At 36.6% G+C, this 27,642-nt stretch overlaps 1 protein-coding gene across 6 annotated transcripts in view; it reads left to right on the top strand.

Moving 5' to 3' along the window:
• Window positions 1-27,642, top strand: part of USP25 (ubiquitin specific peptidase 25) — a 158,022-nt gene that overhangs the window by 25,448 nt on the left and 104,932 nt on the right. For 3 of the 6 annotated variants that reach the window (XM_055567793.1, XM_055567791.1, XM_055567795.1), the window contains exons 3-4: window positions 4,605-4,749; window positions 20,148-20,271. In XM_055567793.1, the coding sequence (XP_055423768.1) occupies window positions 4,605-4,749; window positions 20,148-20,271 (269 nt within the window). Of the gene's footprint in view, window positions 1-4,604; window positions 4,750-9,334; window positions 9,359-20,147; window positions 20,272-27,642 lie in introns of those variants that run through there. The other 3 variants (XM_055567792.1, XM_055567790.1, XM_055567794.1) reach the window with 2 other exon arrangements.

The following is a 27,642-nucleotide window of genomic DNA, read 5'->3' as shown; positions in this document are numbered from 1 at the left end:
AAATAATTCCCTTTGAATGATTGTAATCACAGTCATCATCATTGTAGTTGTAAGAACTAGCACTTATTAAGCACTTACAGTAAGTACTAGGTGCTATTCTAAGTACTTTGTGTGGCTGACTCCTCCTCCTAGTAACTTTGAAGTAGGTGTTATTTTTATCCACCTTTTAAAGGGTAAGGAGAAACAGAGAGGTTAAAATGACTTGCTGAAGATCACATAGTTAACATGTGGAGGAGCTTGGAATAGAAACCAAGCAGCCTGCTCCCAGTACCACACATAATTTCTGCTTTTACTGGAAGCTTTGCTTCAGCTTTTTCCTGCATCAGGAAAATGATCAACCAGTACTGTTAGGAGCATTTTAAAGTGTGGTTTATGAAGCCGCTCTCAAGTAGCTGGAAAGGAAGCAAAAATGTCGTACCTCAATTTTTATGATTATGACATTTAGATGATTGCCAGTCCATCCTTTTTTCTGCTAAATATGACAATCATTCCACGTCTATTTTCAGAAATGGCCTTTCCCATTCTGTATCACTTGAGTCTGGGGTTAGACCTATTACCTTGTCAGGGCAAATTTGGGGAATTCACTTAAATTTTTTTTAAAACTTAGGAAACATGTAGAATATGTTTAATTAAATAAACATAAAAAATTAAAGTAGTGTCCACATTTCCTTTGAGCTAAGTTATGTGACCACATTTTTTTTTTTAACTTGTTTCAGTTACCAGTATCTGGGGAAGAAAACAGTGTACTTAAATCTTAATTGTTGCTCAGTATAAATTTGTAAAATGTTTAATAATGGGTTGACTATCAGCACAATACTGATACAGAGTCTACTTTTGGGAGCCACAATGTTATTGATTGATTTTTAGCACTTTTATATTGAGAATTTCTTTGTATGTTCAAAGTAAGTGACCTTCAAGTTGTATAGATCCCTGCTGCATTCAGTTTATCATTATTATCATATGAGGGAGTATATGGAAAGCATTTGGTACATTTCTTGGCACTTAGTGTTCAATAAATGTTAGCCATTGTTATTAAAATTGTTTTGCGTCTGGTTTGTCACAAACTGTAGACTATGTTGGGAGAAGGCAATGGCACCCCACTCCAGTACTCTTGCCTGGAAAATCCCATGGACAGAGGAGCCTGGTGGGCTGCAGTCCATGGGGTCGCTAAGAGTCAGACACGACTGAGCAACTTCACTTTAACTTTTCACTTTGATGCACTGGAGAAGGAAATGGCAACCCACTCCAGTGTTCTTGCCTGGAGAATCCTATGGATGGAGAAGCCTGGTAGGCTGCAGTCCATGGGGTCGCACAGAGTCAGACACGACTGAATCGACTTAGCAGCAGCAGCAGCAGACTATGTTAAACTCGTGTTTTGGATGAGTCATTTAAGAGTCTAATGACAGTTTTGATAGGTAACAAAGTTTAAAATGTGCACTCCTACCGTTTTCTCTCCTCAAAGGCTGTTAGAAGTAGAGTTGGGCTGAGTTGTTCCAGTTGCTCAGACATCAGATTGTGGGATCATCCTATCTTTCTCTTTTTATTCCTCCCCACATTTGATATGATAGCAAATAATATTGGGCTCTGCTTCTGCCGATTCTGTCCTATAGTCTGTTCCCCACATATACCCACAGTAATTCTTTTAAAATGTTTCTGTCCAAAACCTTCCACTGGCTTCCAGTTAAACTTTGTAAACTAAATTTCTGAAGGCTTCCACAGTATTGTGTGTTCTGGCCTTTGATACAAAGATAGCTTCATTATTAATACCTGGATTTCATAATGTGGTTTCAATTAGCAGTCATAGAGCTAATGTTGTTTTATTGTTAACTGTAGAGACAATATAGAGATAACTGGGCAAGTTTCTCTCATGATTTTGCTGTCAAAAATTCTTAGTATTTTTAGCATCTGTTTTTCTTCTGAATTTTTAGAATATTATTTATGTGTTTAATTTGGGTAGAATTTTCATCTCCACAGTATTCTGGAGTTCTCTGTGTCTCTCTATCAAGCTTTCAGGCCACTGATGCTGTTTTCTTATGAGTCTGATATTTGCTTGTTAATTTGCCTGTAAGTAGGCATTCAGCACGAACCTCATTCCATAGTTCATCAGGCACTCTTATGTATCAGATCTAGGCCCTTAAATCTATTTCTCACTTCCACTGTATAATCATAAGGGATTTGATTTAGACCTGTATGGTCTAGTGGTTTTCCCTAATTTCTTCAATTTCAGTCTGAATTTGGCAATAAGGAGTTCATGATCTGAGCCATGCAAAAAAAGCAAAATGGCTGTCTGGGGAGGCCTTACAAATAGCTGTGAAAAGAAGAGAAGCGAAAAGCAAAGGAGAAAAGGAAAGATAAAAGCATCTGAATGCAGAGTTCCAAAGAATAGCAAGAAGAGATAAGAAAGCCTTCCTCAGCAATCAATGCAAAGAAATACAGGAAAACAACAGAATGGGAAAGGCTAGAGATCTCTTCAAGAAAATTAGAGATACCAAGGGGACATTTCATGCAAAGATGGGCTCGATAAAGGACAGAAATGGTATGGACCTAACAGAAGCAGAAGATGTTAAGAAGAGGTGGCAAGAATACACAGAACTGTACAAAAAAGATCTTCACGACCCAGATAATCACGATGGTGTGATCACTCATCTAGACATCCTGGAATGTGAAGTCAAGTGGGCCTTAGAAAGCATTACTACGAACAAAGCTAGTGGAGGTGATGGAATTCCAGTTGAGCTATTCCAAATCCTGAAAGATGATGCTGTGAAAGTGCTGCACTCAATATGCCAGCAAATTTGGAAAACTCAGCAGTGGCCAAAGGACTGGAAGAGGTCAGTTTTCATTCCAATGCCAAAGAAAGGCAATGCCAAAGAATGCTCAAACTTCCGCACAATTGCACTCATCTCACACGCTAGTAAAGAAATGCTCAAAATTCACCAAGCCAGGCTTCAGCAATATGTGAACCGTGAACTTCCAGATGTCCAACCTGGTTTTAGAAAAGGCAGAGGAACCAGAGATCAAATTGCCAACATCCGCTGGATCATCGAAAAAGCAAGAGAGTTCCAGAAAAACATCTATTTCTGCTTTATTGACTATGCCAAAGCCTTTGACTGTGTGGATCACAATAAACTGTGGAAAATTCTGAAAGAGATGGGAATACCAGACCACCTGATCTGCCTCTTGAGAAACCTATATGCAGGTCAGGAAGTAACAGTTAGAACTGGACGTGGAACACCAGACTGGTTCCAAATAGGAAAAGGAGTACGTCAAGGCTGTATATTGTCACCCTGGTTATTTAACTTATATGCAGAGTACATCATGAGAAACACTGGACTGGAAGAAGCACAAGCTGGAATCAGGATTGCCGGGAGAAATATCAATAACTTCAGATACGCAGATGACACCACCCTTATGGCAGAAAGTGAGGAGGAACTCAAAAGCCTCTTGATGAAAGGGAAAGTGGAGAGTGAAAAAGTTGGCTTAAAGCTCAACATTCAGAAAACGAAGATCATGGCATCTGGTCCCATCACTTCATGGCAAATAGATGGGGAAACAGTGGAAACAGTGTCAGACTTTATTTTTCTGGGCTCCAAAATCACTGCAGATGGTGACTGCAGCCATGAAATTAAAAGACGCTTACTCCTTGGAAGGAAAGTTATGACCAACCTAGAGAGCATATTCAAAAGCAGAGATACTACTTTGCCAACAAAGGTTCATCTAGTCAAGGCTATGGTTTTTCCTGTGGTCATGTATGGATGTGAGAGTTGGACTGTGAAGAAGGCTGAGCACCAAAGAATTGATGCTTTTGAACTGTGGTGTTGGAGAAGACTTGAGAGTCCCTTGGACTGCAAGGAGCTCCAACCAGTCCATTCTGAAGGAGATCAGCCCTGGGATTTCTTTGGAGGGAATGATGCTGAAACTGAAACTCCAGTACTTTGGCCACCTCATGCGAAGAGTTGTCTCATTGGAAAGACTCTGATGCTGGGAGGGATTGGGGGCAAGAGGAGAAGGGGACGACAGAGGATGAGATGGCTGGATGGCATCACTGACTGGATGGATGTGAGTCTGGGTGAACTCCGGGAGTTGGTGATGGACAGGGAGGCCTGGAGTGCTGTGATTCAGGGGGTCGTGAAGAGTTGGACATGACTGAGCAACTGAACTTAACTGAACTGAGGCATTCAGCATAAATATTAAAGAGAATATCTGTTATTATTCTTGTTTGCTGAAGTACTATTTTAAATATTTGTTTTTCACTCTTTTAGATAGCAAGTTCCAGAAAACATTTTTTAGTTTGTTCATTTGCTTCGAAGTATAAGTTTATGATTGGACTTTTGTTAAGCAGATATAAAAAAGTAATGGAAAACAGATTATTTATAGAATTGATTTTTGCATTATATTAGTTTTAATTAATAGATAAAGGAATTACGGTTGATATAGTATACTGTGTTTACAGTGAATTCATATTGTAAAATTAAGAATGACATAGTATAATTTTAAGTCTGAAAATGATTTTTACTATTAGAGTTGTTATGGAGAAAATTACATAAATCATATGCAAATGTATACTTACTCCAAAATATTTGATGTTCTGTTCTTGATATTTGAAGGACAGTAATGGGAACTTGGAGCTAGCAGTGGCTTTCCTTACTGCAAAGAATGCCAAGACCCCTCAGCAGGAGGAGACAACTTACTACCAAACAGCGCTTCCTGGCAGTGACAGATACATCAGTGTGGGCAGCCAAGCAGACGCAAGTAAGGTTACTTCTCTTTCTTAATATTTTAAGTAGAATGTAATGAAAACTTTTGTTTGGGGCTGTGTTTTGTTTAAGCAGAGGTGAAGGACAAAAAAAGGAATGACTTTAGCTTTGACTCTTCTTGTAGTTGAAAGTGCATATGTTTTTATTAGCTACTGTATTTTTTTCCAGTTTGGAGGTAAAAGATTATATTTAAGTTATATATTCTTTCATAAAACATTTCGTATAGTATTGTTTTAAAATATGGAACATCCAAAGGTGTTATTTATTAAAAATTTCTAGAATTTTAAATAGGGCACAGTTATTTGTTTTATAGATGTTAAGTGTTGGTAGAGACCTTAGTATTATTTTTGAAGATAAAGTATTTTTTTAATTACTGGTATGATTTACTGTTTAACAGAATTTTCCTTCTCTCAACTCCAGCCCTTCTCCAAAATAAAGATCTTGGAAGAAGGTTTATACAGCAGAACAAAATAAACAAACATGCATATACAGAAAATTTTACACAGGACTCTTAACTTTTCTTCATAATATAAATAATTAATGCTTATATAGCCGAGTTTTTTTCTTTATTTCCATCTCATTATGATGTAGTAACTGCATTATATAAAATGTAGGTATTTCTGTGCATTCTGGATTTGAAAAGTGTGGTTACTAACTTGTCCTTGAAGAGAATTTTTTGGTTTTGTTTATAAATGTTCTTAAAGTTAGAAAACAGCCAGAAAGATCCCATTCATATAGATGTTTATAGCTACTGATTGGCATTAAATGCTGTTTAATGTTGTTGATAAAATATTTTAATCTCAGACTTTCAAGGTAATCTTAGTATTTTTGCTCCACAAATGGTCTTGTGTCTCCAAAGCTGAGATACTCCTATCTCACACAGATAATAGGTGATGGCAGAAGCTTTGTATAAGACAGACTCAATTGCTGTGTCCAAGTTCAAGACAAACTGTGTTTTGGCCCCTACCTACATCTCTAACTTCATTTTCCACTGTTTTCCTCTTCTCACTTTACACTGTAGTAATGGAAAATAGCTTGAAAATTCTCATCCACACAATGCTATTTCTCCTGTCGTTACACATGTTACTTCTGTCTGGAATCCCCTCTGGCCTTTACCACCAGTCTGATTTCTTCTCGGGCTCTAAGACATTGCTCAGGAACTGCTGGCTTGAGAGCATTTTGTCCAGCTTCTATGTTAAACTGAGTGCTTCTAACACCCAGAGTGTACTTCTGTCTTAATGAGTACTGTGTTATTTTGAAATTATTTGCTGTGCCTTTCTTGCATACCAAACTGTAAACTTAACAGGGCAATAGAGTGTCTATAGTCCCACCATTATACTAGGATGTCATGGTTTCTCCAAAAAGTGCTTGTTGAATTATTTTTGATAATATGTATAAAAAAGCCATTTTGAAACCAATGAAAGTTCTCTTGAACAAGATTGAGAAACTTGTTACAAGAAGTTAGAAAAAAGATAGTGGTATAAATAAGGAATTAATATGTGAGAATAACATTTCATATCTTTTAAGGTTCTGAGACTTGGGAGGAAAATGAAGTTAGGTAGAAAAAGAAAAAAAGATTTTGAGTGAAGACAACTGGTTAAGGTGAAAGAAACAGGAAATTGAGTAGACATGGTTCCGTGTTCTAGTGGAAAGGACGAAACGATTGTAGAGTGATAGCTGTCAACTCTTAATACAGGTGGTAGACTTTGTGACATGAGACAGCATATGCAGAGAAGAATTAGGATTATAAGACTGTCATCAGAAAGATACCCTATTTGTTGTGTGAAAATTAGAAAATGTTCTTTAAGCCACATGTTAACACCTGTTCAAGAATTTTGACAAGGAGTAGTGAAAATGTTATGGACAAAATGAAAGATTTGAATAGGTGCTCTTAGGGAGAAAGCAACCTGATTTTAGAAAGTGTGTTAATTGAAGAAACAAAATTTGTATGTATGTGTATATGTGTAGCTCTTGAAAAGTATGCACTAAGTACTTTTATATTCCCCTTGAAAGAAATGATAGAGAGGTGGAGTTTCTGGTTTCATCTCATTGATTATCTTACTGAACAAATTGCTTGTTGTTTTAATTTCTTTATTGATAACTGAACTATCCTTCTAACCAGAATGCTAACTCATATTTAATAATTGAATAATTTGTATAGTATATTCATAAAGTTGGTTTGAGATTATTGAGAAAAAAAATTGTAAAAATATAGTGAGGTGATTGTACTATAATAGTATCAGTATCAAAGTGGGAACATATAGCTTATGAGGTAAAAATAATTTTTTTCCATTTTACAACTTACATCTTTTAAAAATTTTTAAGGATGACTGTCTTTAGGAAATAGTCTTGATTCAGCATTTAAATTTAGTCATGTCATAATAGTATTACATGGTTTAAAACTGAGAAAGTAAGTAAATGTCATGCATTCAGCAGATTCTTTAAATTACTATGCTATAATTGCTGAGGAAAAATGAAATCTCTTGTTTATTTTTAATTCTTGGAAGGAGTGGTTAAATATGGGAAGGACAGAAAATAAATATAAGTGAATATATATATTTAAATGCAGACCTCTTCTTGAATAAAAGTGTAAGTGCTAAAGGAGTGTGAAGTGTTGGAGTGATCAGAGTGTGAGGAAATTTTCAAGGGATTGTTCTAGATAAAAAACTCTTTTTGAGCATTTTCTCAGTTGTATGTGAAATGCCTTGTTACTTGAAAATTGACCATCAGTTCAGTTCAGTTCAGTCACTCAGTCATGTCTGACTCTTTGTGACCCCACGAATTGCAGCACGCCAGGCCTCCCTGTCCATCACCAACTCCCGGAGTTCACTCAAACTCACGTCCATCTAGTCGGTGATGCCATCCAATCATCTCATCCTCTGTTGTCCCCTTCTCCTCTTGCCCCCAATCCCTCCCAGCATCAGTGTCTTTTCCAATTAGTCAACTCTTCTCATGAGGTGGCCAAAGTACTGGAGTTTTCAGCTTTAGCATCATTCCTTCCAAAGAACAGCAGAAAGTGAAGAGGAACTAAAGAGCCTCTTGATGAAAGTGAAAGAGGAGAGTGAAAAAGTTGGCTTAAAGCTCAACATTCAGAAAACGAAGATCATGGCATCTGGTCCCATCACTTCATGGGAAATAGATGGGGAAACAGTGGAAACAGTGTCAGACTTTATTTTTCTGGGCTCCAAAATCACTGCAGATGGTGACTGCAGCCATGAAATTAAAAGACGCTTACTCCTTGAAAGGAAAGTTATTACCAACCTAGATAGCATATTCAAAAGAAGAGACATTACTTTGCCAACAAAGGTCTGTCTAGTCAAGGCTATGGTTTTTCCAGTAGTCATCTATGGATGTGAGAGTTGGACTGTGAAGAAAGCTGAGTGCCGAAGAATTGATGCTTTTGAACTGTGGTGTTGGAGAAGACTCTTGAGAGTCCCTTGGACTGCAAGGAGATCCAACCAGTCCATTCTAAAGAAGATTGGTCCTGGGTGTCCTTTGGAAGGAATGATGCTTGAACTTAATTCTTTCAAATAATGGCAAGGGTTTTTGTTTTTTCAATTTCTTCTCTCTCTCTCTTCTTTTTTTAAGTGTAAAATCTGTTATAAACAGGGCTAAGGCGTAAACAAACCTTGGTAACTTTTTGTCATCTATTGGTTTTAGTGCTGACAAAACATTTATGTTTTGAAATAAAAGTCTCTAATGCTAAATACATAATGGTTCCTTGTTATAAACTAGAGTAAAACTTGTAACTAAAGGTCTTTTTTAGAAGAACTAAACACGTGTTTTTTTGATGACTAGAAAAATTTAGTTTTTAAATTAATATTCCATAGAAGTCACATTTGGGGTTGTAGGGAAATTTTCATATAACCAAGTATATCAGAAAAGAAAGAAAATTATGTCATTTGAGAGGAGAACACATATTTGTGAACACAATGTTTGTGAACTTTAATATTGAAGAAGTAACTACATTTTCAGTAGTTGGTAGGGCGATTATTGGCCTCGGTGTATTTTTACTTTTCATTTTTGAGAGAAAAAGGAAACATTTCAAGGAAAGCTTGTACTCTGCATAATAAGGAATTAAGAAGTATTGTTTTAGTAACATTCCAAGCTGTAAATAAATACTGCTGGTTTCTGGGGCAAAAAAACAAAAACAAAAACAAAAAACTTTTTTGTAGTACTGTTAGCATATAGTTGAGGCACATTTTTAAATTACTTTTATCCCCTGTTTAGACTGGATATTGTGAATTGTCAAATGAGTGCCTCCTGCCTCCAGCTTAAATGAGAAGTGAAATGATTGTGTTAGGAATTTTGCAATTAAAAATGCAAAGAAGACTAGGAAACAGTGCAAGATACTGAGATATCATAGGTGTATTAATCAGAGAAGAGATTGTGTGAAGTTTTTGTGTCATGACAAACTCTGTCATAGACATGACCATACAACACTTTTGCCCAATTTGAAATCAAATAGTAATATTCTTTCTTTCTTGATCATTAAATTCTTTTGAACTTTTTTAAAACAGGAAAAAAACAGTATATGCCCACCAGAACAAGATGTGCTACAATTGAGCAATCAAAGTATGGATCAAAAGATAAGAGGGATTTGGGTAGGTAATTTTAACATAGAAAATAATGCCACATATTGACTTAAGTTTTAGAGAAATTAGTATAACACGCTGGAGTGAGTGTTAAGTGGTAGACCCTTCACAAATTTAGAAGCATTGTATTTTTTAAAAAAATGCTGTATTTCTTTTTACAGAAGAACTTGAATTGTTTGGTAAGGATTGCACAGAAAGTGAGAAACATGTTTAAGTTCTGTCCCAGAACTCTAGTCTTAGTTATATTGCTTGACTAGTCTAAAATTGATTTTTTATTTTTTTTTTTTAGATTTAAAGCAAAAATTATAAACAGATTCCAGTCTAGTCTTCTCAACCCTGCTGAGGGTGAATCACTTATGTTGAGAAGTTTTCGGATTTACTAATTGAACACTGATAATTTTTCCCATTCACCAAATTTGTTAAGCAACTGCAGAAAGAAAAAAGTGAAATAGAAGTTAAATCTCTGTAGAGATTTCTAATGCATAATGCATGATTCACCAAAAGTCAGTTAAGCCGAAAAATAAGATGCTACAGTGGTATGCAGATAACTTGTAGCTGATTAGGTGCAGTTAGGCATATATTCTGTTAGACATACACTTTAGAATTGCTTGCATAACTTTATTTTCTGTAATTTTAGGACAAAATGATAGCTATGGCATTTGCACTTTTTGTTGACTAATACAGAATGATAATTTTTGCTTTTTCCAAGTCAGAAAACATGATGAAATAGATGACAAACTCAGGGTATGCCTCCTTTATTATCCCTTTTCTTACTTAACAGTGCTGCCGTTATAAATTTAGCAGCAACTATTAAAAACAGAGCAAGACTGTTTAGAACTGAGTTGTTAATACAGTTGCCAGTAGTTACATGTGGCAACTTAAATTTAACATCAGTTTAAATAATCCTGAAGCTCAGTTTTTCTGTTGCCATAGATACATTTAAAATGGGCAGTAGTCATCAACATGTAACTAGTGGCTACTGTATTGGACTGCGTGGATAATAGTACATTTCCACCATCACAGGAAGTTTTATTGGACATCACTGTTTTGGAGAATCTGAGTTTAGCAACGATAAGGTTGGAAAAGAATGGGAGAGTGCAGTGAGCAGCACAATTTCTATTATGTCTTCATGCTTTTAAGTATTCTTTTAACATGACACCTTATTATGCTATTTGTCCTTTATCTGGAGAAGTTTTCAATGGATGAAGTATATATTCTGAAGTATTCTAACTAGTGCCACTATGAAGATCACTCATTAATTTTTATTTCTATTCCAGTCTAGATATTAACCTTTATTTGCTTAACAGATATTTATTGATTTCCTAATACAAATCAAGTACGCTTTTAGGCCATTAAAAATATCAAGAAGTGTCTGCATTAACATAGGGGGAAGACGGATGGTAAATAGTAAATAAAAAATGTCTGGTAGTAGTAAGTTTATGAAGAAGAACAGAGCAGGGTAGGACAGAGGGTGACAGGGATGGGTTTGTAGTTCAGACACAGGGTGTGGTATTTTAGATGGAGGGTTGGGTGGTGAATGTCTCACTTATACAGATGCCTCAGGAAGAGAGGGGCTGAACCTCCAGGAAATCTGAGGGAAGTGTGGCCCAGGCTGGGGCTTTGAGGCAGGAGTGTTTTTGGCTCAGGAGGTGAGTGGTGAGGACAGCAACCGCAGTTGAAGCAGAGTAAGGCTGAGAATGGTCTTTTCCTCATTTCCATTCACCTGCTTATGATCTCTTTCTTCATCTTTGCCTTTTTCTTTCAAGGGCATCCCCTGCCTTTTGGTGGCTCAGTGATTATTTTTTTTTGTCCCCTCCAGCTTTGCTCACCTCCCAGAACCACCGTGTAGTTGGCAGTTCTGTCACTTTTTATGTGCCTGCTTTCCCCTTCAGTGTTTCTCTTTCAGTTTTTACGTGCCTACTTTTTCCTTCAGTTTTTCTGCCCTGGTACATATTCTTATTACAACTCTTCTCAAACACTTGTTCAGCACTTTTAATTCTTAACTTTCCAAACGGTTCTTTCTATTCATATCACTTCTCTGCCTAGAAATCTTTGCTGATGGTAAGTATAAGTTTGGCTTATTAAAAAAAAAGAAAAATGTTTCCCCTAGGGTTAGCCTTATGTAGGTGAGGAAAATAATGAAAGAACTTTCTTCCCACCTAAATCAAAATCTTACATTGTAGATGTAACTACAATCTTACATACATTGTAGTTCAATTAGATTATGGGCTAAATTGGCTCTTCTGAACTAACTTGGACTCCTTTTGTCATTTTATGTACCATTTCATGAGAAAATGAATTATGAATGATAAATAATGTATACATTTGAAGTCTGATTTATTGTTGATGGCCCTCTGTATTTCGGAGTTAGCAGAGAAATGTTTGGTAGTTGGTGTGTAAGTTTTTGGAAGGATTTATTAAGGTGAATGTTATGTTTTGATGTGTGTATTTCTGACTTTACAGGAAAAAAATGTTTTATCTTGGGCAGTCTTGAAATGTTGGCGAGTACTGTTCATAGGTTTTTGTACTGTGCTTTTTCTGCAGTGTTACTCAGCTGACACTAACATGCTTGTGCTCTTGAATTTGGTTCATATTTATTCTAATAATGAAGAGAGGATTGGTTGAAAGAAAGCGTAGTGTTTTACCAAGGTTGTCTCTTGGCATTGGATGGAATTTTTTACAAAGGCTAAATTTTTGTAATTTACTTTTGCCAATTAGAAATCATTTACTACTAAAGCTTGTTGAGCGGTTTCAAATCCTAAAAGGTGATGCTGTGAAGGTGCTGCACTCAATATGCCAGAAATTTGGAAACTCAGCAGTGGCCACAGGACTGGAAAAGGTCAGTTTTCATTCCAATCCCAAAGAAAGGCAATGCCAAAGAATGCTCAAACTACTGCACAGTTGCACTCATCTCACATGCTAGTAAAGTAATGCTCAAAATTCTCCAAGCCAGGCTTCAGCAATATGTGAACCGTGAACTTCCTGATGTTCAAGCTGGTTTTAGAAAAGGCAGAGGAACCAGAGACCAAATTGCCAACACCTGCTGGATCATTGAAAAAGCAAGAGAGTTCCAGAAAAACATCTATTTCTGCTTTATTGACAATGCCAAAGCCTTTGACTGTGTGGATCACAATAAACTATGGAAAATTCTGAAAAAGGTGGGAGTACCAGACCACCTGACCTGCCTCTTGAGAAACCTATATACAGGTCAGGAAGCAGCAGTTAGAACTGAACATTGAACAACAGACTGGTTCCAAATAGGAAAAGGAGTACGTCAATGCTGTATATTGTCACCCTGCTTATTTAACTTATATACAGAGTACATCATGAGAAACGCTGGGCTGGAAGAAACACAAGCTGGAATCAAGATTGCCAGGAGAAATATCAATAACCTCATATATGCAGATGACACCATCCTTATGGCAGAAAGTGAAGAAGAACTAAAGAGCCTCTTGATGAAAGTGAAGGAAGAGAGTGAAAAAGTTGGCTTAAAGCTCAACATTAAGAAAACTAAGATCATGGCATCCAGTCCCATTATTTCATGGCAAATAGATGGGGAAACAGTGGAAACAGTATCAGACTTCATTTTTTGGGGCTCCAAAATCACTGCAGATAGTGATTGCTGCCATGAAATTAAAAGATGCTTACTCCTTGGAAGAAAAGTTATGACCAACCTAGACAGCATATTAAAAAGCAGACATTACTTTACCAACAAAGGTTCATCTATTCAAGGCTATGGTTTTTCCAGTAGTCATGTGTGGATGTGAGAGTTGAACTATAAAGAAAGCTGAGCACTGAAGAATTGATGCTTTTGAACTGTGGTGTTGGAGAAGACTCTGGAGAGTCCGATGAACTGCAAGGAGATCCAACCAGTCCATTCTGAAGGAGATCAGTCCTGAGTGTTCATTGGAAGGACTGATGTTGAAGCTGAAACTCCAATAATTTGGCCACCTGGTGTGAAGAGCGGACTCATTTGAAAAGACCCTGATGCTGGGAAAGATTGAAAGCAGAAGGAGAAGGGACATCAGAGGATGGGATAGTTGGATAGCATCACTGATTCAATGGACATGAGTTTGAGTAAACTCCGGGAGTTGGTGATGGACAGGGAGGCCTGGCGTGCTGCAGTCCATGGGGTCGCAAAGAGTTGGACACGAATGAGCACCTGAACTGAACTGAAAGCATGTTCTGTTCCTTTTTTGAATAAGCACATAAGAAAATCATAGAGGATTATTTTTCATTGTGAAATTGATAGCTCATTACATATTTTACAGAAATCATTCTACTAAACTCTAGAAAGAGATTAAATTTAGGATCAATCATTATTAAAATAATGTTTTACTTTCTTAATATCTGTTCTTAAAATCATGTGTATTTGATATGCATGTAGGTTATAATAATTCAGTATTGCTGTATGGTTCTAAAATAACCTATGGAAAGAAGAAGCTTTATGAACATCATGGAGAAAATTATTGTAATTAAAGTGAAACTATACTAAACCTTCTCCATTGCTTAAAGGAGCAAATCTCAGAATTTCAATTAAGGACCGATAGTCTGGTCAGTCAGTCTTCCTAGCATTAAAGACTATAATTACTTTTTCTTCCTCTGCTCACACTTAATTCCTCTGATACCAGATATGTGAGGTTGTTTTTCCCTATATATGATCAGTTCTATGACATCAGCTGGGTGTTTTACAATTCTGACACCATTTACGTGAAGTGAGCAGCAGATACCACAGGCTAAATTCTCCGTCCCACAAAACTCCTACCTTAGACACCAGTCACAAGTAATGGGTCCCTAGGTTACCTATGTTCTGTTTGACCTGAGTTCAAATTGGGAGTTCTCGTGACCCCCTCAAGTTTGATTATTTGCTATAATGGCTCACAACTCAGGGAAACACTTTTTATTAGTTTATTATATTAAAGGCTATGATAAAGGATGAACAGCCAGATGGAGAGGTGTATAGAGCACACCTCTGTAGTCTGGAAAAGTCCCAAGCCAGAAGTTTCTGCCTTGTGGAGTTGAGATGTACCACCCTCCCAGCATATGGATATGTTCATCAATCTGGAAGCTCTCCAGACCTTGTACTTTGGGAATTTTTATGGCAGTTTCATGAAGTAGGCTTGATTGTTTGTTAACTTAATCTCCAGTCCCTCATATATATCTCTAGAGGATGGGACATGGGGCTCCAAGTTGCAAGCTTCTCATCATGACTTAGTCTTTCTGGCCCATCCTGAAGTCAGTATGGAGCCCACCAAGAGTCATCTCTTTAGAACAAAAGATGCTCCTGTCACCTAGGAAATGCCAAGTGATATAGGAGCTCTTTATCAGGAACTGGGTCAGAGACCAAGTATTAGAACAAAAGATGCTCCGAGGATCTTACCTTGCTCTTTGGATTGACTTGTTAATCCATGCATGATTTAGTAACACAATGCATTGGTAATTTGGAAAAGATTTCCTTCCAAATGTTGGAAGAACATCTATATTATAAAACAAATAGAAATTGTTAATACCACTTGATTTCACCAGAAAAGCCTTTAAAGTATGGGGAAGATATCACTCTCATAGTGACAGAAACAAGTTTTCTGAAGTTGCAACTTCTGCCTGAAAATTCCATAGTTATCATTGGCAGCAGATAGTCTCATTTGTTTTTCAAGTGACAGGCTCCCCTTTTTTTGAGAAAATGTCTGTCAAATACTGATGTCTGAATAATCATAGTTTGTAGTTTATAAGTTGTAATATCCGGTAAAAACAGTGCTCCATGAAAAAAATTCATTGAGTTCAACCTGTAGCTCAAACAATGCACTAGTGTTTTTTTCTTTAGCAACAGCGTACTTTAGGTATGTAACAGAACTACTGTGCGTATGTTCAGTTTTGTCACATAGAAGTAAAAGACCATGTAAAACAATGTTTGAGATTTCATAAAATTAGATTTCACTTATTAAGGATTTAAGAGAGATTGGCTTTTTTTTTTGAATTTGAGTGTGTATAGTTGTAATATAATGAATTGCTTACGTAACTTGATGCTGCTACCTTGATTTGTGCTAAGACACAGTGGTTTAATGCACTGTTGTTTTGCATAATCACTGTAAATGTGACCATAGTAGGAAAAACAGATAACATCATAACATTTTTTATGAGAGCATACTTTACTTAAGGAACCCCTTCCCTTATAGAGTCACTGGGGATCCCCAAGAATCCATGGATTACACTTGGGCACTGCTAGTATGGAGGGGAGACCACCGGATTTAATAATTTGAGGACTTAAATTTGAAGCCTGTCTACCTTTCTTTTATTCTTATAATATTAGATTTCATTTCTCACAACTTCATTTATTTTGTTTATGAAATAGGGTTAAAAGCATCTTGCCTTACTTTTTGCTTTTGTGTTTCTTGAGTTACGATTGCTGAATTATGAAAAGCTCGAAATATAACTTGTTGCTATTTCGAAGTGAGTTTCTGCTCTAGCCAGCTTAGTTTACTGGTCAGTTGTGAAACAGTAAACACTTTAGATAGTTTCAAAGAAGAAATTTAATACAGGGGACTAGATTGTTAAAAAAAAAAATCGGTGGGAGCACTGGAGGAAGGATCTCTAGCTCAGCTTTCTGAAATGACTCCCAGATTCTTGCAGGACTGGCCAGCCAGCAAAGCTACTCCATCTGCCACAGTCAGGGAGACAGTGAATCAGGAGACTGCCATGGGACAGTTGAGAACATAGCTTTATAGCTGTTGCCCAAGGAGAGCTAGCCAGGATAAGGTAACTGCCACTAAGTTGTGCCTGGACACTGGAGCACAGAGTCTGGTTACTACTTCTACTCTCTCTCTTGACATCCTCAAGCTGGAAGCTGGAAACTGGATTGCTACTGTGGAGCAGCCCACATCTGTTCAGTCATGCTGGAGAAAAACAGCCAAAAGCAATAGGAGAGTGCCTTCCTCCTCATAGCTGCCTCTCACATCTCATGCTAGTATATCCTATTGGTGGAACCTAAATTTTACCCAAAAGTGTAACTACAAGTGAATCAGGAAAATAGGTTGGTTGGTTTTAATCTTTTTGGCTTCTGTCATTGAAGAAAGCATACTAGGAAGATGAGACGGTGGAGTCTGAGGGGCTATTTGATCAAGTCCTCCAAACCTGTTTGCTTCTTTGTGATTTTCAAGTTATTTTTTTTACTTTATTATTTTCTCTTTAGTCACCCAAGTTTTAGTCATTTTTAATGACCATGATCTCATTTTTATGAGTTCATTTCATGCCTCTCTAGTTCTAGCTTTAATCAATATTTCAGCTGGACTGAATGATGACACACACTAGTGACACCATCCATCTACAGCTGTGGTTTGATGGACTTGTAAACGAGACATATGAATCCTTTGGCCTGCTGACAGGTGTATCATTGCAGTTGTTCTGTTCCACATTTTATTTGATTGAATTTTTTTAGACCTGCCTGCAATGCTGGAGATCTGGGTTCAATCTCTAGGTTAGGAAGATCCCCTGGAGAAGGGAACGGCTACCCACTCCAGTATTCTGGCCTGGAAAATTCCATGGACTGTATAGTTCATGGGGTCATGAAGAGTTGGACACGACTGAGTGACTTTCACTTTATTGCACTTTTATTAAGGTTTAATTATACTGTCTAAGGAATTAAAAAAAAGTCTTCTAAATTGCCAACATCCACTGGATCATGGAAAAAGCAAGAGAGTTCCAGAAAAACATCTTATTTCTGCTTCATTGACTATGCCAAAGCCTTTGACTGTGTGGATCACAATAAACTGTGGAAAATTCTGAAAAAGATGGGAATACCAGACCACCTGATCTGCCTCTTGAGAAATTTGTATGCAGATCAGGAAGCAACAGTTAGAACTGGACATGGAACAACAGACTGGTTCCAAATAGGAAAAGGAGTATGTCAAGGCTGTATATTGTCACCCTGCTTATTTAACTTATATGCAGAGTACATCATGAGAAACGCTGGACTGGAAGAAACACAAGCTGGAATCAAGATTGCGGGGAGAAATATCAATCACCTCAGATATGCAGATGACACCACCCTTATGGCAGAAAGTGAAGAGGAACTCAAAAGCCTCTTGATGAAAGTGAAAGTGGAGAGTGAAAAAGTTGGCTTAAAGCTCAACATTCAGAAAACGAAGATCATGGCATCTGGTCCCACCACTTCATGGGAAATATATGGGGAAACAGTGGAAACAGTGTCAGACTTTATTTTTCTGGGCTCCAAAATCACTTCAGATGGTGACTGCAGCCATGAAATTAAAAGATGCTTACTCCTTGGAAGGAACGTTATGACCAACCTAGATAGCATATTGAAAAGCAGAGACATTACTTTGCCAACAAAGGTACGTCTAGTCAAGGCTATGGTTTTTCCTGTGGTCATGTATGGATGTGAGAGTTGGACTGTGAAGAAGGCTGAGTGCCGAAGAATTGATGCTTTTGAACTGTGGTGTTGGAGAAGACTCTTGAGAGTCCCTTGGACTGCAAGGAGATCCAACCAGTCCATTCTGAAGGAGATCAGCCCTGGGATTTCTTTGGAAAGAATGATGCTAAAGCTGAAACTCCAGTACTTTGGCCACCTCATGCGAAGAGTTGACTCATTGGAAAAGACTCTGATGCTGGGAGGGATTGGGGGCAGGAGGAGAAGGGGACGACAGAGGATGAGATGGCTAGATGGCATCACTGACTGGATGGACGTGAGTCTGGGTGAACTCCGGGAGTTGGTGATGGACAGGGAGGCCTGGCGTGCTGCAATTCATGGGGTCGCAAAGAGTTGGACACGACTGAGCGACTGACCTGATCTGATGGCCAACTGTTATTCCTAATATTTTTAGTATTCCTATAAGCTACTGTTTGGAGGAAAAAATGTATATAACAATAGAAGTAGATTTTTGAATCTGTTGATGTATTTTATTTGTTACTAAGTGTGAAAAATTTTTTTAAGTAGTTAATATAACCCTTAGCTAGATGGGCTTCCCTTGTGGCTCAGCTCGTAAAGAATCTGCCTGCAATGCAGGAGACCTGGGTTTGATCCCTGCGTTGGGAAGATCCCCTGGAGAAGGGAATCTCGCCAGTATTCTGGCCCGGAGAATTCCGTGGACTCTATAGACCATGGGGTCACAAAAAGTCGGACACGACTGAGCGACTTTCACTTTCACTTTCACTTTGGGCTTTCCTGATAGCTCAGTTGTTAAAGAATCTACCTGCAGTGCAAGAGACCCTTGTTCTATTCCTGGGTCAGGAAGATCCACTGGAGAAGGGATAGGCTACCCGCTCCAGTACTCTTGGGCTTCCCTTGTGGCTCAGCTGGTAAAGAATCTGCCTGCAATGCAGGAGACCTGGGTTTGATCTCTGGTTGGGAAGATCCCCTGGGGAAGGGAAAGGCTACCCATTCCAGTATTCTGGCCTGGAGAATTCCATGAACTGTATAGTCCATGGGGTCGCAAAGAGTCAGACACAACTGAGGGACTTTCACTTCACTTTCAGATGGTAGGTCACTTTCAGACACCTTATGTCCCACTCCTTACTCCTTTTTCTTGTTTCACTCTTGTAATACTCAGATTACAAAGGAAAAAAAAATTTTTAACATTTCTCAAATACAAATAAACAAAATGAATATAAAACTTGTCCAAAATACTAACCAGCATAAACCCAGCGATGCAAAGATAAGGTAGTAACAGCTATACTTCCTTCTCTTTCTCATCCTATTATTTAGTAATACCCTACTTAGCAACATGTTATGGTTTGCCATTGTTTAAATGATAATAGAGGTATAATTGATCACTTTTGGGTTAAGGAAGTAGATCAATATATGTTGGGAAATTGGATTACAAGGCAGTTTTTCTGAATGTGGTAATAGTTGTAGACTTTATTCTTTTAAGAAAGAATACTTACAGCATCAAGACTATTTTAGTTTATTCTCACTGAAGAAAACATTTCATTTAGTAGTGTATATTTTCTTTTTGTGAAATGAAAACTTCTTTTTATAATTAAATGAAAAGCATAGAACAGAAAATAGAAAGCGAGAGATCCTTATACTTTTTTTCCCCCCTAATCCTCTTTCTCAAAATTAACCACTGTTAACAGCTTCATACATTCTTTCAGACTTTAAAAGTGTATATAAGTATATATGGTCAATTGGACTTCCCTGGTGGCTCAGCATAAAGAGTCCACTTGCAATGCGGGAGACCTGGGTTCAATCCTTGGGTCAGGAAGATCCCCTGGAGGAGGTCGTGGCAACCAACTCCAGTATTTTTACCTGAAATCCTATGGACAGTGGAGTCTGGTGGGCCATGGTCCATATGGTTCCAAAAGAATTGAATATGACTTAGTGACTAAACAACAACATGGTCAATTAGTTTCTGGAACATAACTTTGAGAGCCCAATTATTATACTTTGATAAATGTTTAGGTTATATGGACTAACTGCAACATGTGTATATGTGGGTTAACTTCGGAAAGCATAAATGTAAATGTTTAATTGTTGCTTTCAATTTTTGTTATTATAGAACCTGTTTTTAGCAGTCTTTCTGCTTATTAGCTTTTATTCAGAGACTTCATAGTATTGAGTCTTCTCTATTGAAAAATATTTATGCTCTTAATTTTATAGGGAAGAACATTAAATTGCAAAGTATAACCAATTTAAAATGTGTTTGCATTCTCTTTGGAGAGGTTCCTGTACAGAATTAAGTTGGTGCTGGGTTTGATTTGAAAGGGTGTATTGGGTATAAAATGTCCATTAGGAATTACGTTTCATTTTGTTTGACTTAATTTTGAGAAACATAGTTTTGCTTTTCAGATGTGATTGATCTTACTGGAGATGATAAAGATGATCTTCAGAGAGCAATTGCCTTGAGTTTGGCGGAATCAAACAGGGCATTCAGGGAGACTGGAATAACTGATGAGGAGCAAGCCATTAGCAGGTAAAAATGCAATTTGTATAGATATAAGTACTATTTATAATAGAAATAATAATTAACTTTAACTTGAAGAGGCACAAAGATGTACTTTATTATTCTAAATAAACTATTAGTAAACTTCAGTATTGTTGTTATATTTTATGCCACTAGAATGTTCATTGCATTTGAATCTTAGATTTAGTTTTGGAGTGGCATTTTGAGGCATTAAATTTAAGCATATATATTAATATTACTTTGATTTTGTTGTTTTCTTCCCTAACTCCTTTTGGATCCATTGTCCAATTCAACTTATAGTCCTTTATAGCAGGGATCAGCTGACTTTATCTGTAACATGCCAGTTGTAAATATTTTAGGCTTTGTCGGCTGTCTGGTTTCTGTTGCAGTTTCTCAACTCTAGCGTTATAGTGTAAAAGCAGCCACTGGTAGTACATAATTTAATGAGTACAGTTGTGTTCCAATAAATCTTGATTTACAAAAATATAGACAGCCAGCTGGATTTGGCCCATGAGCCATAGTTTGCCTACTTCTGATCTTTAATATGATAGTATATTCATAGGCTTTTTTTTTTTTTTAAAGAAATGAGCAAGATTCCAAGATTGCATCTTTTGATTTAATTACCAAAGCTGTTTAGTTTGAAACAGTTTGATCCACCAAAGAATTAAATAAGTTTGGTTTAAAAAAAAAAAAAAAAAACCAGCTTTAAATTATAACAGACTATAATCATCTACACAACTCTTTGGAGCCAGGGGCAATTTAATCTTAATGTGGAAGAAATTTATCTTTGAAGAGCTTAAATGATTTTCCAAAGGTACTCAGCTAAGATGAGTCTTATGACTCCAGTGTTCTTTTCCCTGTTAACAAAGTTGTTTGGTAGCAGAATGTACCAGCTTTCTCACATAATTTCCCTTGACACAGTATTTAATAGTGTATTTCTGAGTAATCTGAGATTACTATATGATAGGAGATGTCTCAAAATGCTATGTTTATTAGCAAAGGCACATAGTTTTTCATAGTAATACCTTTTAATGTCTCTAAATGTTACTTTGGAAACTGTTTTGTAAGATATTGAGATGGTAAGAATTAATTAAAACTCATATTCTTCTTTAACTGTAGCTAATATCATTTAATGCCAGTAATTTTAAATAAAAACCAAAAGTGCATATCTATTTTCAGTCATTTTATTTAGGCTGATTTTTTGAAGGATTTAGAGAAATTATAAAGTTAGGTTTTGTCTTATAAACATGAATTGGAATTTATATAATTGTCTTGAATAACTATAAAATTTGATAATACTTAAGCTTTGTAAGAAATATTTTAAAAATGAACTACATCAGTTGAAATTCATATTTAAGGGCAATGAGGATCTATTATGTGAAAAAGAGATATTAAATGTAATATATGGCTTCCCAGGTGGCAATAGTGGTAAAGAACCCGCCTGCCAATGCAGGAGACATAAGAGACTTGAGTTTGATCCCTGAATTGGGAAGATTCCCTAGCTGAGAGCATAGCAACCCACTCCAGTATTGTTGTCTGGAGAATCCCATGCACAGAGGAGCCTGGCAGCCCGCGGTCCATGGGGTTTCAAGGAGTCAGAACCACTGAAGCGATTTAGCACGCTCATATACTGTGATACAAATATTTTTTAAAATACATGTATAATTTTGTATATAGTGATTTACATTACTGCATAAATAGAAACAAGACTGGAGGATTATATACCAAGTTAGTATCAGTAGTTTTATATCTTGTGTTTTGTAATTAAAAAAAAATTGAAAGTGAAGGAGTTTATATTATTCCTAATCTTTATTACATTCACTATATGTTATATATATTTTAAGATATTAATTTTTGTCTAAATGGAAAAAATGTCTTTAAAATAGTGTTCTTTCTTCTTGATCTTTTAATTTTAGCATACCCTTAAATAGTAATTATTTTGCAACTATTTTTATTGTAGATAACATTACAGAGACTTGGTATAGTGTTATATGACAAATTTTACATAAAATTATACTCCGTTAAAGTAGGAGTATTTACTGTTGCACAGTGTAATTTTTTTCTTGATATGTGTAGGTTTTATAATATCAGGTAACAAAAAATGTTAAATGCAACATGCAGTAAATAAGCATATTTATAAATCACATTGTATTAGAAATAAGGGAAGATGAGCATTCTAGTTAGACATTTGACAACTACAGTATTCTAGTGAATTTTATTAAGACTTAAGGCTCTAAATTCAAAGGGTAAAATATATTTAAACATATATTTTATAAAAAGTATTTTTAAAAGTGAATTTAACTATTTGATGACAAAATCTTTCTAAATAAAATCCCAGAGTCATTTGACTATTATTGTATTTCAGTATATATACTTTAATATGAATTCACACACTTGGAATACTGTGTTACTGTGTATAACTAGATATGCTAAAACCTATCTTTTTACATCATAGAGTACTCTGTTTCAGCACCCATAAATTTCATGGTAAAATTTCTTAAGTTGAACATTTTAAAAGTGTACATCTTAATATAGTTACTTTTTAACATCAGAATTGGATGTATTTATTACTGCTCAGACAGGGAACAAGTAGAGTATGGATGGCTGAAATTTGTTAGTAAATTGCATGTGGCTAGCTACCCACTCCAGTGTTCTTGCCTGGAGAATCCCAGGGACGGGAAGCCTGATGGGCTGCCGTCTATGGGGTCGCACAGAGTCGGACACGACTGAAGCGACTTAGCAGCAGCAGCAGCAGCTTAGGCTAGGCATATTTGTTGTGAAAATGGTTGCTTCGTGAAATGACTAAGTTGGGTAGAAAGTAGGTCTAGGTTCTAGTTAAAATTGTTACAAACAGCTTGCCTTCAACTGTGTCAGGAAATATGCTAGACTAAAACAAATTTTCTAGTGTAATCAACCAAAATGTGTTGCTTCTGTTGGATATAAAATATTTTAAGATCTCTTGAAAGTATTATAGGGTTGTTCAGATAGTAAGGGCTCTAATCAGATTAAATCAAAGTGAAAGAACGTACCCAAGGAAATAAGTTTGAAATGCTGAAATTCACTTTTTGGCATGATAAAATTTGCTTGTGCATATAAACTTGAGTTTCAGTTTTGCTCTCTCTATTGAATGTGGGAAAAGGACGTGAAAGGCCATTGTCTGTAATTAGGTAGGAAGCTTTCCCCTCATAAAGTGGTTATGTCAGTGGATGACATTCACCTTAAGGGTAAATCAGGAGTATCCCCTCTCCAAAACGCCTATAAAACTGCAAGGATAGTTCTCTTGGCTTGAGGAGTGTTGTTGGAAGTGATGAGATTTGCCCTTGAGAAATTGTACCATGGTTGTGCAGCAGAAATTTGTGTTACTTTAGTAATTCAGTAAATCTCTACTTGAAAAAGAACTGTGAAAATATCTTCTAGAAATGAAAATAAGAATTATTAAGTAAAAAAAGGAGAAAAAAACAGAACACAAGTTTAGTAGATTAGAAATAGCTAAAGAATGTGTTAGTAGTCTGTAAGCTATATGAGAAGAAATTACCCAACATGTAAAAGATAGCTAAAAAGATAAAAAATATGGAGAAAGGTTGAATGACATGGCAAATAAAATGAGTAGGTCTAACATACATTAATTGATGTTACAGAAGGAGAGGAAGGAGTGGGTCAGAGGCAGAATTTAAAGAGATCATCACAGAAATTTTTTAGAAGTGAAAAGATAACTTATAATTTCATGAGTCTACAAATTCCATTAGAAAAATTAAAAGAAGCCCACACCTAAATTCATTCTAGTGATACTCCAGAACACTTAAGACTGAGAAAATCTTAAAATTTCTTAGAGAAAAAAGGTAGAATTGTCTTAAAAACAGTGACAGTGAAAGTTACAAATTATGCAAATTTACATGGCAATAAGACACATGAAAATAATGAAAAATGATTTTCAGTGATTGGAAAAAAAATAACTGCCAGAATTCTGTGATATGGGGTAGCCTCACCAGGGTGTTTTTCTTTCTCATTAGGGCTCTAAAGTCATTTCTGAAAGACAAAGAATTATTAATGTTTCTCGTGTTCATGCATCTACCATATCCCACACTCACAGATGTGGGGTGGTAGTAGTGCCTCCACTGCTACAAAATCGGTGTGTCCCTTTCCAGTAGTTCTAATTTTACCTTTTTCCCCAATAATTTCCTACTTGTACCTGAGGTTTCACCCAGACGGGCTGATACAAGAGAAACAATAACATTTTTGTAAAATTTACATGGACCCTTTGTACCTCCCACTTTGGCTTACATGGGGGCTTCCCAGGTGGCACAAGTGGTAAGGAATTCACCTGCCAGTGCAGGAGACGTAAAAAAATGCGAGTTCATTCCCTGGGTTAGGAAGAGCCCCTGGAGAAGGGCATGGCAATCCACTCCAGTATTCTTGCCTGGGAAATCCCACAGACAGAGCCGCCTGGCAGGCCATTGTCCATGACTCTTTGAGAGTCAGACATGACTGAGTGACTTAGCATGCATGCACGTGCATCCTCTTCGTACGTCCCGCTTTGGCTTACATGGGCCACTGTAGAGGAACTGGATGAGCAGTGTGCTCGTCCAAGTAATTATTTTTACACTTTAAGATCATTCAGTCCAACAAAGAATCTTAGGTGTCTGAATATAAATTGAGTTTGGGAGCCACTTGGAGGGTTTACCAACCAGGACAGCCTAGAGTTGTCATTGGGGAAAGAATAAAGCCACATGTCCAGCAATGGTTGGGGCAGGATTCTGAATTTTAAAAACCTATAACCTAAAAGTTATAGGTTTCTATAACTCTCACTCTTTTCATCTTGATCAATACCTAGGAGGCAGTTATGAGGGTTGAATGCCTTAAGAAGATGTTTGGAACAGGAGTAGGTGAGGGATGGCAATTACAAATCTTTTGAAGTGAATTTGTAAGGATAATTTTAAGGCTCAATAATACCAGATGTCCATGGATGGTAGAGAGTGTAGAAGGTCCATCCGATTCTTTGACTATCATTCCTTTTTTGAGTGGCTTTTATAATAAAAGGTATACCATTGTCAGATTACAAGTTGAAAAAGTAGAAAATATGAAGCATTAGTTTCAAGGCCTCTTGAGTATGGGATGAGATGACCAGTCAGACTGGGAGAGCAAAACTGTAACTCAAAAAAGTGTCAGCAACCATGAGGCGCCACTGATAGTTCTGAGAAGGGTCAGAATGTGGACTGGAAGGTGATCCAAGGGCCAGTGTAGTCAGTCTGCGAGGAGTGGGCAAGAGCTTGCTTACCACTGGAGAAACAGATCTGCTTTTGGAAGTAGTTACATATCCAACGTGCAGTTTCTGTGTCAGAAACACAGAGTTCTTTGACTGGTGTTCAGTAAAGGATTGTGGACTAGTTGCCCTGTGGGGTACGATGATAGGTCACAGCAGTAGTGGTAATCTCGGGGGCAAGCTTGGTGAGTCTCCTCACTGGAGAACAGCCACCACTGTACAGCCAGCACAATGACTCAAGTTAGAAAGACCGACATACCAAATACTAGCAAGTATGTAAAGCAGTTGGAAAGTGTCATATATTGTTGGTAAGAATGTATCATGGTATAAGCACTTTGGAAAACTGAAAATTTCTAGTGTATTTCAACATACATTATGCTTGGACTTAGCACACTCTGTTTCCACTCCTAGGTCTAGACCCTTGAGAAAGGAGTGCATAGTTTATTAGTCATAACTAAAAACTGTAAACAACCAAATATTTGTAAGAGCAGAATAGTTAACAGTGGTGGTACATTCACACAGTGGAATACAAAGCAATGTAATGGAAAACATTTTCCAGATACTTTAAAAAAATGTGGAGGAATCCCCAAAGCAACATGTTGAGTGAACGAGACGATGCAAAAGAGTAACTGCTCTATGAATCCATTTACGTGATATTTAAGGACAGGCATAACTAATTTATGGTGGTAGAAGTGGTCACAATGCTGATTATCTGAGAACTAGACTAGAAAGGACACTGTTGGAAAAGGGGCATGAGAGAATTTTTGGGAATGATAGAAATTTTCTATATCTTTGGGTGGTGGTTACATAGATGTATTCATTGGTAAAAATTTCACTGGACTGTACATTTAAGTTTGGTGTATCTTATATACAAATCACCTCTCAATAAAATACTTTTACCAGGAAACAATGTATTTAGCTATGTAAATTGATAATATACAAAAGTTATATTTTTATGTATAATAAAGAATGATAAGGAGAAAATATTTTAAAGCTACCATTTATAACACATAAAACGATTAAAGACCAGGAATAAAAAAGAAATGTGTAAGAACTTCTAAGAAGAAAATTATTAAATAACACTGAGACATATTAATGAATATGGAAATAATTGGAAATATATTGTATTTTACAAATTGAAAGATTTAAGATTGTAAAACTGGTTAGCTCTTCTTAAATTGACTTATGGATTTAGTGTGATCCCACTCAAAATACCAAGTTTTTTGTTTTTTTTTTTTTAAAGGAAATGTAGATGATTCTTCCACCCTCTATCCCTCCCTTCCACCTTCTTTCACTTTTTTTTTTCCAGTTGATGTGTATAACTTAAGTGACATGAAAATTTTCCAGTATGTTGCTTGCATAAAATGGATTTGAATGATCAAAGGGAATACTTTCTATAGTGCTTTAAATAAAAATATACACACACACACACACAAAAAGCCCTCAAAATCAGTACTAGGAATGGGAACATTTACTATAAGTAAATGCTTTCAAGATTCCTTCAACATAGTGTGTGGAAGGAAAAGAGCAAAAATGTTTTGTCATCTTTTTCAGTTTTGGGGGTTTCCTTTCTCAGTATGCCTCATTTTGTTATAAGCTATTTCTGAGCTCTGAGATTTGCAGTGTTGTCTCTTATTCTCTCTCTCACTCTGTCTTTAAAGTCGAGGTAGAATCACTGGCTTTTTACTTTGGTGAGGCCAGGAAGGAACCCTTATGAGGACTTGGTTTATATAAAATTTATATTCATAGTGCCAGAACTGGGCTCTCAAAAAGGACAAGAACTTGGGACTGGAGGGCTCATATTTGGGTTAGAGGTTGGGCTTTTGTCAAATGACAATAATAATAATAACAGCAAAGAAATAGCAACATCTGATATCTAACATTATATTTCAAATACTTGTTTAACTCCATTTTTTTTTTTTTAAACCAAGTATGCTCTAGGGATGAAGCAAATCCCTGTTTCTATCCTCTGATGCTGATAGGAGAGACTGGTTGGTTTAGAATTTTGTACAGTGTAATAAATGTGTTTATAAGGTCTTTTAAAAGCCAGGGGGCAGACATAGGAGGAAACCTACTGGAGCATGTTGTAAGTCCCTAGTGATTACAAAACTGAATATGTT

The sequence above is a fragment of the Bubalus kerabau genome, chromosome 2 (genome assembly GCF_029407905.1).
Source record: "Bubalus kerabau isolate K-KA32 ecotype Philippines breed swamp buffalo chromosome 2, PCC_UOA_SB_1v2, whole genome shotgun sequence".
Taxonomy (NCBI): Eukaryota; Metazoa; Chordata; class Mammalia; order Artiodactyla; family Bovidae; genus Bubalus; species Bubalus kerabau.
The sequence above is the reverse complement of the archived record's forward strand: the minus strand, read 5'-3'. Positions and strand labels throughout refer to the sequence as shown.